Below are 12,807 nucleotides of genomic sequence, written 5' to 3'. Positions count from 1 at the left end.
CTGAGGAGTCTTTAGCCGCCTGTGCCGCCATTGCAAAGCCATGTCTCAGTGCACACTTCCCAGAGAGGCAGCATGTATCACTTCAGTTCATAAGACTAAACTCGTTTTTTTTAAAGTGTAGTAAGAAAAATTACACAAAAAGGACCATCTGTTAAGGGAATAAAAGATTTAATGTTTGAGTCATTGGTTTTAGTTGACCGTAAACTAGAAATAATTTCAATCAATCAATCAGAATATTTATAGAGCGCGCTACTCACCCGTTAGGGTCTCAAGGCGCTGGGGGGGGGGGGGGGGGGGGTGCTGCTACTGCTCGAAGAGCCAGGTCTTGAGGTGCTCCCTGAAGCTGAGGTGAGGGAGAGTATCAGCTGGTGGTCGTCTGCGTAGGAGATGATGTTGATGTTGTGTTTTCGTGCGATGGTGGGGAGGGGGCTCATGTAGATATTGAAGAGTGTAGGGCTGTGTGAGGATCCTTGGGGTACGCAGCAGATGATTTCGGTTGCCGGGGAGCGGAAAGGGGGGAGGCAGACTTTCTGGGTTCTGCCGGTGAGGAACGAGGTGATCCATTCCAGGGCCTTCCCCTGGAAGCCCGTGTTGTTGAGGCGGTGTGCTAGGGTGCGGTGGCATATGGTGTCAAAGGCTGCTGAGAGATCCAGGAGGATGAGGGCGGCTGTTTCTCCGTTGTCCATCAAGGTTCTGATGTAGTCTGTGGCTGCGATGAGGGCGGTCTCTGTGCTGTGATTCGCTCGAAATCCGAACTGTGAAGGGTCGAGCGAGTTGTCCTCAAGGAAGGCGGTCAGCTGTTTGTTGACGGTCTTCTCGATGACTTTAGCCGGGAAGGGGAGAAGTGAGATCGGTCGGAAGTTCTTGAGGTCCCTGTGGTCTGCGGTGGGTTATTTCAGGGGGGCGTTGATCTCAGCGTGCTTCCAGCTCTCCGGGAAGGTAGCTGACGTGAAGGAGCTGTTTATGATGTTCTGGAGGTGGGGTGCGATGATGGTGTCGGCCTTGTTGAAAATGTGATGGGGGCATGGGTCAGAGGGGGAGCCGGAGTGAATGGTGGTCATGACATGGACGGTGTCTTCACTGCTGATGGGGGTCCAGTAGTTGATGGTGGTGGAGGGGGTCGTTGGGCAGGCATCCGGAGGTGGGGGTTGGGTTCCGAAGCTGTCGTGTATGTCTGCAAACTTGCGGTGGAAGAACGTGGCGAGGGAGTTGCAGAGGTCTTGCGTAGGGGTGATGTCGTTGGTGAAGTCAGGGATTGAGAACTCTTTGACTATGTTGAAGAGTTCCTTGCTGTTGTCGGTGTTGTTGTCTAGTTGTTCCTTGAGCGATGTCCTCTTGGTGTTCCGGATCTGATGATGGTATTCGCGGGTGGCGGTTTTGAGGGCAGTCATGTTTTCAGTTGTCTGTTCTTTGCTCCAGGTCTTTTCGCAAGTTCGGCAGGAATTCTTTGCGGCTTTGAGGGCGTCTGTGAACCATGAGGGTTTTCTGGTGGTGGCCTTGTTGTGGGTGTTTTTTAGGGGAGCGAGGACGTCGGCGCAGCTGGTGATCCAGTGTGCGAGGTTGAGCGCTGCGGTGTTGGCGTTGGGTAAGTTGGTGTCGGCAGGTGGGTTCTGGCTCAGTGATGTGGTTAGCTGGTCCGTGGTGATTTTGCTCCAGCATCTGCAGGGGGATCCGAAGCGTGTGGTGGTGAGATGCGGTCCTCTTGAATGTGAAGTGTATGCAGCTGTGGTCGGTCCAATGCAGTCCTGTGCCGTGGTTGAAGGCGATGTGGTTGCTGGCTAAGAAAATGACGTTGAGGGTGTGGCCGGCGAGGTGAGTGGGGGAGTTCACTAGTTGCTCGAGTCCGAGGCTGGCAAGGTTGTCTAGCAGTGTTTTGGTGGCGCTGTTGTTTTCTAGGTGAAAGTTTAGGTCTCCTAGGAGGATGTAGTCTGGTGAGGCTAGGGCGTGCGGGCTGATGAGGTCGGCGATGGTTTCGCTGAATTGTGCGCGTGAGCCCGGGGGTCGGTAGATGAGTGTTCCTCTGAGGGTGGTCTGGGGGGTTGGTGCGGAACTGGAAGTGTAGGTGTTCGGTGGAGGGAATGGTGTCTTCTGTGTTGGTCGTGACGCTGATGGTGGTCCTGTATATGATGGCGATCCCTACTCCTGGTTGGTTGGTGCGGTCCCTCCGGGTGATTTTGTAGCCGTCCGGGATGGCTATGGCTATGTCGGGGGCTGAGGAGGCGTTCATCCAGGTTTCCGTGAGGAAGGCAACGTCTGGTGCTGTTGTGTCGAGGAGGTCCCAGAGGTCGATGGCGTGCTTGTGTATGGAGCGGGTGTTGAGGAGGATGCACTTGAGGTGGTTGTTGCTGCTGGGTTTGGCGGGCGTGGAGCGGTTTTGGAGGCAGGTGAATTTGCAGGCTTGACAGGTGAAGGGTCCATGGGTGCGCTTGGGGTTGGCTTGATAGCAGGCGGGTGGTCGCCCGGTGTTGAGTGCGGCGTTGTCGTATCTCAGTCGGTTGGTCTGGGTCCGGTGAGGTCCAGGAGTTATGGCGCTGTGCGCGGTCCAGGCGTGGACGGGCGTAGACGGGCTTGCCTTTGGCGTGCCTTCGGCGCGCCCGCTGCACGGGACTACTGCGCATTCGCTCAGTCTCTGCCATAAATGGCGAAGTGGGAGGGAGGAGCAGCTGGGAGGCGGGAGCGGGGCGGCGAATAGGAAGGGGGGAGAGGGTACAGAAGAGAAAAGGGGCGGGCCGCAGGGGACCGGGAGCGGGGAGCGTGGGGGGTGCACAGAGCGGGAGAGACGGTCGTGGAAAAGGGCGGCGAGGAAGCAAAAATACAATTACAATACCAAAGGCACAATTACAGTCACAGGGCACAAATTACAAAAATCACAGAATACTCAGCAACAGGGTCAGAGGCGAACTCGCGGCAGCAGCGGTGAGAACCTGGGCACACTCACGGGGAGCCGTGCGGTGCGTGGAGCGACCGGCCCTGTGAACAGGGTCAGAGGTCACCTGCAATGAAGCAGGGGTCCGGTCAAAATAGCAGCCAGAGGTTTTACCTCGGTACTTTTCTGAAAGTTAAACTCCTCCAAAGGATAAAGCTGCAGCCAGAGAGAGCCCCTCAAAGCCAGATGTCAAATCTGGGTTCACACTGAAGAATTTAGGTTTAGCGCCAAAAGCTCCAAGCAGGGCAAATATGGAAATGGTAGCTACCAATATCTTTACACTGCTGGGGTAACTTTGCTTCTTACAGCATTCTCAAGTTTTAACGTCTAACCTAGTCACTTCTTTGAAGCGAGAGACCCACCTGCAGGGCAAGGCTGGAGGCTGAAGTGTGGGTTGGGCTCCACAAGTCTGGATACCTTCTCTGCAGGGTCCCATTGCAACAATGTCTTCATTACAAAACAACCCCAGAGTGAGACAAACGAAGGAAGCTTGCCTGCTGAGCTTGTTCTGTCAGGAGGGAAATTCCCAGCCTAATAGTCTTAAACACTTCTCAAGCTTAGAGAAATATGAATTACATTTTTGTGAAATCATATTTGCCGGGTATTTATGAATTTGCTAATTTCAGCAATTTTTATAAATATTTAAAATAGTGTTTAGATGATCTGTGAAGAGTTTCCTAGCGCAGCCAATGGAAAAGGGAAGAACCACGGAGGCCTGCACAGTGATGATAGCACTTTGAAGCTACTTGGCATTCTGCCATCAGGGCCACAAGTTACCTACAGGGTTAACTTATCAAATGTTTGAGTAGACCTTCCTACATATCTAAAACATTTCTTATGACGTGCGCTGCACCTTTTTTTTTTTACGCTGCAAACATCCGGAAATACATTGTATACCGGAAGCCATGCTTTTCCAGTCACAACTGTAGTCACTGGACACGTATACTGCAGCTTACATGAGACATTTTAGTTGTGTATCAAAGGTGCATATTCTGTGCATGGTACTGTGACCTTATTTAGACCAAGAGGGAAAAGCCGAAATGTCACCTTGTTTTAGAGGTCCGAGTACATGCACTGGGAGAGAGTGTCTTACAGTATGAGGGTGGCAGGTGAAAAGGAGGCTGGAAAGGGAACATGGCTACACTCTCCGAGAAGAGGGGCTCTTTTCAAGGCAGAATCCAGTAGCCAGGCGTCTTGAAGCAATGGGTTTTCAGGTCTCTTTTTAAATGGAGAAGGGATAAAGTAATGGACTTTATTCGGGGTTTCTGGATTAGAGAAGAGAGAATCGTGCAAATACAAAATCTTTAAATGATTCTCTTCGTTTTGTCATGGATTAAGGCTGAACACCCTCATTACATTCAATTTCTACACAATGTAGGATTTACATAACACAGCACTGCCTCCACACAATTCATTGACCTATGTTTACCCTTTTAGGCCCAGCTTTCTCCCTGTTCCTCAGACCCCTCTGAATTACATCTAGTCTCAATACATATATTCACTACACATTATGTACAGAATAAAGAGAGATATGGGCCCAGCTGTGATGCAAAGGTTTGTCAAAAAGCGGGTGGTAAAAAGATTGCTCTGAATTTGTAGTAATAATTCGTTTGAGCCCCGTTTCAGGTGGTAATTCTTTGCCTGTACCCACTAACCCTGCAGTAACAGCAGTTTCGCAAAAGGACATTTACATATTACTTTATATGAGAAATTCGTGCATTTTAAAACATGCCAAATGATATGACACCCGAAACCTAAAATAGCTTTAAGTATAGCATGAAATGTGTTTAACCACATGCCTGCGGGGGTTATTTTTGCGCTACGCTGCTTTTTTCCAAAAGCCGCGTTACATGACGAGCTCAGCTCGTCATCAGCATCGAAGGGGTTAAGAAGATTTGTAGAACTTACTGAGCACTATATAGACTATAAAAATACTTGAAACCTGTTTGAGAATGTAAATGTCTGTGTGGCACTGAGCCGCCCACTGAGAGGCGGGGGAGGGGGGCTCTGAAAGCTCTAGCTCGTGCCTGGCTCTGGCTCAGCTCGAGGTCCTCTTGGACTCGCGAGTCTAAAACAAGCCAAGCTTTGATGTGACTTTTACCTGCCACCCATCTACTAACCTAATAAGTCAAGAATTAAATAAAGGGAGCTTTGTGTGGGTGGAAAAAGGGGTCCGCTGGCGTGGAAAAAGATCAGACGCAGACTGAAGAAAGGCGGGCTGGCCCTTCCTGATGTCAGGCTATATACAGCAGCATTCCAGTTTAAAAGCATACGGATGCTACTTGGTAAACCAGAGGTGTCTGAGTGGGGCAGGCTGCTTGGTGAAATGGCAAGAGCGGAGGGTGGAGAAGAAGGTGAGGCTTTTCTATAGAAGTTTGGATCTCCAAAAATCTTCAAGCGAGTGCGCATGAAGGTCTTGGGGGCGGCCCTGGAGTTATGGTACTCGCTCAGATGTAGTTGGGGCAGAGGATACTATTCGGGTAGTGCCCCTGTCTGGGATTCACCAGGAACACCGGGCTGCCTAAAAGATAGCCTCGCACTTCCCATGAGACGGGCAAGCATCATCACATGAGCCGAGCGCGTAGATTCTGGAGGGATTCACACATGGGAATACTTAAGAGCAAAGATTGGGCCAGGCTTCTCAAGATTTAAATATTTACAGTTCATCTCATGGTACAATGCAGAAAAATGGGAGGTCAGTGGGAATGGAGAGATTGAAGGGTTGTGGCAATCTACCCTCCCAATTAAGAAGGAAATCTCAGTATGGTATAACAACTTGTTGGAAGCTGAGGACCAAGTGGTCCCCCCTTTGGCTGCAGTATGGTACGAAACCTCTCTAGGGCCATTAATAGTCGTTATATGAGCCTTCTCTAAAGGTTTTGTATAAATAAGTCAAACCTGCTTGTTTGGAAAAAAAAACACTTCTTCGTTATTAACAGACTCCATTACACCCCCGCTAGGATCGACAAGTTTGCTCCGGAGCCACCTATAAATGTCCAAGATGTCTGTCACCTTTGGCCAACGATTTACATGTTTTCCTTGAGTGTCCAGTACTGGCAAAATCTGGGCAGAGGTGGGCGATAATATCCGCAATATCCTCAACACCACTTTAGATATCAATATGTCATTGGTGTTTTTTGGAGATGACCGATTTAGTCAGACCCTCTCCCAGAAAAACAGAGGCTTATTAATGTATCTGATACTGTTGGCTCGAAGGGAAATTTGTAAGAGGTGGAAAGACCCACTACCACCACAGAGGGAGGATTGGCTTAAGGCATCATTCTCCATGGCTCTTCAGGACTATGAGGGTACGGAAGACAAGCTATCAAACATCTGGCACCTATTTGTGAGCTGGGGCCAAAGCCTAAGATTAATATAATTGGTCTAATGATTACACCAGGCTCACTCACAAAAAAGGGACCGGTCGGACGACCCAAGCGAGTGCAGTAAGCCGGTGGGGCGACAGATCGAAAAACCGGCTTCATAAGACCTGCAGAGGCTGGACAGGTGAGATGAGGACCAAAAAATAAAAAAAGAATTAAATAAAAATGTTAACGTTGAATGTAAAACAGGAGAGGCAAATAAATAGCCTTCTAATGGTACAAAATGAAATCCGAATGCCTAGGAGTTTTCCTGTCTTCCATCGCTTGACCAAACTGTGAACCTACACAAATATGTTCTATATCCGTACTGCCTTTTTTCCTCATTACATTTGAGACCTTGAAATATGCGATTTTAGGATGTGCTCTATGCAAGCATCTCTCTTTTGCCTGATTTAAATAGACTACAATATTACTCCGTGCAGTGGCGGTTGGTGACATTTGAAAGTGGTGGGGAGTAAAATTTCTAGATGAGTGCCTGGCTGTGAGCGAGTGTAGCGAGCGAGCCTAACCAACAGGGTTCTCCCCCGAGAAATTTTTGAAAAAAGTGAACAAATAGTGCGTTTTCAAGCATATTTGAGAAAGCAAGACGTGATTTTGTAAAGCATTTGCGGCAAACACTGAGAAATGTATGGTATGTTATATTAAATTTATACAGCGCACAGCTACTAGAAAAGTGTCCCGGCGATAACCCCAGAAAGAATAAAAAATTATCAGCACTCCAATGTCCGTCTAAAACAGCAACGTCTTTAGTTTATTTTTTTTTAAAGCAATGGGTCATGGATACTCCTTAGAGCCATCGGAAGTAGGTTCGACGCCAGGGCGGCTTTGCGGACAAACGAGTTGCCGCCGAGCCTCTGGCGGATGAACCGAGGATTTTGCATTAGCATCTGATCCGAAGATCGCAGGTGCCGTAAGGGTTTATACAAGGCACAGCGCTTCTGCATATAGCTAGGGCCAAGGCCGTACAAAGCCCAGTGAGCCATGGAAAGCACTTTGAATTTAATGCGAGACTCCACCGGGAGCCAATGCGGAGTACGTAAGTGAATGCGGACACTCTGTCTACGAGGTAGACCCAATAGTAGTCTGGCAGCCGCATTTTGGACTACTTGAAGTTTTAATCAAGTATGCCGGACTGCCAGCCAGTAAGGCGTTGGCATAATCTAGTCGAGACAGGATCAATGCTCTAACTACAGTCTCCTTGGCGCTCACTGTCAGCAGAGGGAGGAATTACTTCAAGATTTTAAGGGTCCCAAAACAGGTCCGGACAGCTTTTTTATATGAGAAGAAAAATTCAGGTCTTCATCGAACCAAACCCCTAGGTTTTTAGCCAGGCCCTTATTCACAGAGGGCATGGGAAGTCAGGTGGCCAGAGCCTAGTCCTCCAGGAATGAACCAAACAAAAGTACTTCCGATTTATCCTCATTACACTTAACCTGTGCGCTTGCTAGCCAATGAAACACTGAGGCTAGACAATGCTGCACAGCCTCCGCAGCGTCCTTACCCCTCTTCCAGGAGTACAGAAGTTGAGTGTCGTCTGCATAGGCCATCACCTTAGCCCCCAAGTACTCCGCAAGATAGACCAGCGGAGTCCGTTAGATGTTGAAAAGAAGAGGGCTAAGGGATGACCCCTGAGGAACACCAGTGACCAGATGTAACGGCGTGGATGCACAAGGGGGTAACCACACCTGCTGTGATCTACCCGCCAAAAACGCTCAAATCCAACTCAACACTGAACACGAGATGCCAATAGCCATTAGGCGATCCAAAAGTAGAGAGTGGGGCACCGTATCGAATGCCGCCGAGAGATCAAGCAAAACCAGGGCGACTCTCCCGCCAGCATCCAGGCACTCACGGATCGCCTCTGTCACCTCCACAAGCGCAGACTCCGTGCTGTGGGCCACACGAAATCTCAATTGCGCTGGGTGTAACAGACCCACCACCTCTACATAGTTGGTAAGCTGAGATGTCACAACCTTCTCACAAACTTTGGCCAAGCTTGGCAAGAGCGAGATAGGGGGATAATTGGCCGGGACCATAGGGTCGAGGGACGGTTTCTTAAGGAGGGGCAAGATTAATGCTTGCTTCCAGGATAGCAGAACCCAGCCCTTGCGAAGTGATTGGTTGATCACTAGATTGACTTCGCCATTAATAGTGTCGGCCACCTCCGCTAGAAGCCTGGCTGGACAAGGATCTTTCGGTGACCTGATTTGAGGGCTTTCAAAATTCTAAGGGATGTGGTTCGGTCCACGGGGCCAAAAGCGGAAAAGATGCCCCTCCGCTCTTTCTCCTGCACCCCCAAAGGAGCAGCCATAGTAGTCTTAGGCCCACTCAGGAAATATTGTTGGATGGAAACTATTTTCTCCTGAAAGAAGTTAAACCAAGGTATTACACCAGGTAACTGAGGATGGTATCACCGCCGCTTGGGCCATAAGAGCCACAAAGCTCTGTACGGTGGCAAATATTTCTTTAGAATTGTTATTTGCCTGTTCAATACGAGCCGAGAAGTGACAGCTCTTGGCAAGGCCAATAGAGGAATATACCGCTTCTGTTTAGCTCTCAGTGCCAATTTGGCAGAGGGACAATAGTCACTGAGATGCAAGGCTCTTTCAAGAACCTTACAGGCATGTTTCAGTGATCTCAGCTCCGCAGTGAACCTAGGCTTAGATGGAGACTCTCTCCTAAGCGTACTGTGCACCAGGACCGAGATGGCACTGACCGCGTCCGAGATTCAATCAGCAAAGCGGCCAAAATCTCTCCAGACTGCCCAGAAGGAGAGGCCGCCCTGCAGTTTATCTCCCATTCCCTCCGCCCCTGAACCGAAGTAAGTCATTGTGTAGCCTAAAATGTATTAATTTTGATCTTTCAAAAAAACAAACTTGGCATGGTAAAAATATCCTGCTGCTGCGTGTAGCAGTCAGTGGGGTCTGTCGCAGCTGGGGAAGACGGCCAGGCTTGTACCCGACGGCTTCCCACTGCATTATCCAGGGTCATCTTAAGTATGTTGGGGGCCCTGATTCAAACATATTTTTGGGGCCCCTCTTCAGGACAGCTTTGAATTTGTGATCCAATTTCAGCTACCCCATGCCCAGTTGGCCAGGTGTTTAGCAGGGCACAGGCACACTCATCCAAATTCTAAATGTGTTTACATCTAATATTCAAGATTAGAGGTGTGCTTTCTAACCCCTTCCCTGCGGGGGTTAGACGCTGTCCCGGGGGGTAGACGGGGGGGGGTGCGCACAGCGTCCCCATGCTCATGACGAGCTCCGCTACGGCACTCCGGTGCTCATGACGAGCTGAGCTCGTCACAGGTGCATTGGCTCCTGTGGAACGCTCAGCACAGCGGGGGAATTCTTTCCGCACCTGAGCGTTCCACGGGCCATGACGAGCTGAGCTAGTCTTGAGCACCGGAGCGCCGTGGCTCATGACGAGCTCAGCTTATCATGAGCGTCGAAGAGGTTAACAATTGTATCACAAACCGCAGTTTACGAATATTAATGCAAATAATCTGTATGACCCTCCTCCTATTTTTCATTTGTAAGGTCCTTTTTTCTTTTGATCTAAAAAATAAAGGAAAACTGTATTTAAAACTATCTATTTCAGAATTATTTACCGCAAAAAAGGTCTCTAGCATTATCCCAGCTGAGTTAGCATTCCAGAGCCCGGTGGGCCTCGGCTGTGTGGACTTGTGAAAGGGACGGTCTGCGGGCTCGTCATTGCCAGCTTTAAACAATGCAGTCTCTGGAGGTACAGGTCTTATACTGTACCTGCTGAGGCTGCCTGGAAATAGGACGCTGCCTGGCGTCATTTGTGGGTGGCCCCCCTAAAGGGCCAAAACAGTGACTACCATGCTGGCACCATGTCTGCCTGCTTTACTGAACTTTTTAAAATCTTGAAGTGTCTCTATTATATTTTTGACTTTGTTCCACAGCTTTACGTGTTAAACATTGTCAGGGCTTGGCACCTGCTTGGACACCTAGAGCCCAGCCAGACCCTCAGCTGAGCTCTAGCTCGTTTCTTAAAGCGCAGCCAGACCCTCGGCTCAGCTCTAGCTAGTCTCCTAGAGCTCAGCCTGATCCTCGGCTCAGCTCTAGCTCGGCTCTTAGAGCCCAGCCATACTCGTCTCTTAAAGCCCAGCTAGACCCTCGGCTCAGCTCAGCTCTTAGAGCCCATCCAGACCCTTTGCACAGCTCTTGCTCAGCTCTTAGAGCCCAGCCAGACCCTCGGCTCAGCTCTTAGAGCCCAGCTAGACCCTCGGCTCAGCTCTTAGAGCCCAGCCAGACCCTCGGCTCAGCTCTTAGAGCCCAGCCAGACCCTCGGCTCAGCTCTTAGAGCCCAGCCAGACCCTCGGCTCAGCTCTTAGAGCCCAGCCAGACCCTCGGCTCAGCTCTTAGAGCCCAGCCAGACCCTCGGCTCAGCTCTTAGAGCCCAGCCAGACCCTCGGCTCAGCTCTTAGAGCCCAGCCAGACCCTCGGCTCAGCTCTTAGAGCCCAGCCAGACCCTCGGCTCAGCTCTTAGAGCCCAGCCAGACCCTCGGCTCAGCTCTAGCACGGCTCTTAGAGCCCAGCCAGAACTCAGCTCAGGTCTGGTTCTTACTTTGTTGGCTCCCACCTCTACTCCCACCCTTCACCCTTAACCCTTAGCTGTATCCATTAAGGATAATCTGCCCACACATTGTCTTTGCTTCAACTCTTCTAGGGCGAAAGGACAAACTAAAGTGACGCTGAAGAGGTCCCAGAGCTTTGGCATGGCCAGTGCCAGCAGCATCAAGCAAGTGCTTCTTGAGTGGTGCAAGTCGAAGACCATCGGGTACAAGGTAAGGATGATCCATCGTCTTCATTGGGTTAAATGTGAACAAACAAGTGACCAGTCTGTAGATCACTTTTAGATTAACCTAATTGGGTTTGGGGAGGTAGCATGTGACTTGTCTGGCTCAGGAAAACCAGTCAATGAGTTATGAGATTAGAATAACTGTGATAAATAACAAAATCTGTAAAAGCATATTTTGGAAAACAAAATATGGGACTCCAAAATATAGAAAGATAAATACTCGTTCTTTTTTTATTTTTTTTATTTCTTTGAGGTAGAGATCACGAATTCAAAATAAAGCATACAACTTGTCATCAAGCAATTGTGGGGTTGCAAGAACAGTTTACTAGACATTATTTTCAAGGGAAAAAAAAGAGAAATATGGAGCTACAGTCAGATCAAGCCTGAAATCCTAAACAAAATTAGATTAAATCCGCTGTTTCATATTGTATTGTATTGTATTGTATTGTATTGTATTGTTATTTATATAGCGCGATTGCTGCCCCAAAGGGCGTCCAAGCGCTGAAGCATGAAGACAGAACTGGGAGTGACGGAAGGATTAGGATTCGATGGACCTGGCAAACATAAGTTTTCAATTGTTTGCGGAAAGAGAGTAGGTTTGAATTGGTCCGGAGTTGTAAGGGGAGTGAATTCCACATCTTAGCGGCGTTTACAGAGAACAGCCTACCTCCGGTCCTGGCTCTCTTTACTCTGGGTACCACGGTCAGAAAAGCCTCTGCAGATCGGAGGTTTCTCTTTGGGTGGTATCGATTGACTAAATTGTCAATGATAACTGGGCCTGACTTCCAGAAGGCCCGGTGGGCAATACATAATGCCTTGAACGCCACTCTGTCTCACTGGGAGCCAGTGTAAGCTGATCAGTGCGGGTTTGGCTGACTGGGTCCGTGGAATCTGTAGCAGGGTGCGGGCTGCACAGTTCTGCACCACCTGTAGCTTTCGCAGGGTCATCTCGGGGGCACCAACATACAGGGCGTTGTTCGAATCCAGCCGAGACTGAATCAGGCCCTGTACTGCCACTTGTTTTGCTTCCATTGGTAGGAGGGGAAGAACTTTCCTTAGAGTTCTAAGTAGGCCAAAACATGTGGCCGATAGTTTTGTGGCCTGAGTGGAGAAGGAGAGGTTTTTATCAAGCCATACTCCCAAGCTCTTTACGCTTTCCTTGGGAGTGGGGGGGGTACCTAGGCACGAAGGCCAGAGGGAGGTGAGAGACACTGGTGATGCTGAGCCCAGGAGCATGAGCTCAGTTTGGTCTCCGTTCAGTTTTAAGGAGGAGCATGTCATCCACTCCTTGACATCCTCTAGGCATTTCATCAGGCCTTCTGAAGTATGCCTGGTGCCTTCTTGGGCCAATGAAACCACTAGCTGGGTATCGTCAGCATACGATACAATTTTTACACCGTATGGTTCGACGATCCCAGCCAGAGGTTTCATATATACGTTGAACAACGCAGGGCTTAATGAGGATCCCTGCGGTACCCCGCAATTCAGGGATTTTCTGGCTGATACTGTATCCCCGTCAAAGATCTGGAAAGATCTGTTGTTCAGGAATGAGTCAAACCACCTTAGAGCATCGCCTGTGACACCGATGTTACAAAGACGGTTCAGCAAGGTGGCATAGCTGACCGTGTCAAAGGCCGCACTTAGATCAAGGAGGATCACTGCCACTGATCC

The 12,807-nt window shown here is 49.4% G+C and overlaps 1 protein-coding gene across 2 annotated transcripts in view; it reads left to right on the top strand.

Annotated features, from left to right (window-relative positions):
• Positions 1–12,807, top strand: part of SMTNL2 (smoothelin like 2) — a 379,037-nt gene that overhangs the window by 311,476 nt on the left and 54,754 nt on the right. For both annotated transcript variants that reach the window (XM_086954547.1, XM_086954546.1), the window contains exon 7: positions 11,005–11,122. In XM_086954547.1, the coding sequence (XP_086810673.1) occupies positions 11,005–11,122 (118 nt within the window). The remainder of the gene's footprint in view (positions 1–11,004; positions 11,123–12,807) is intronic.

Source organism: Lissotriton vulgaris, chromosome 2_1, assembly GCF_964263255.1.
Source record: "Lissotriton vulgaris chromosome 2_1, aLisVul1.2, whole genome shotgun sequence".
NCBI classification, from domain to species: Eukaryota; Metazoa; Chordata; class Amphibia; order Caudata; family Salamandridae; genus Lissotriton; species Lissotriton vulgaris.
The sequence above is the reverse complement of the archived record's forward strand: the minus strand, read 5'-3'. Positions and strand labels throughout refer to the sequence as shown.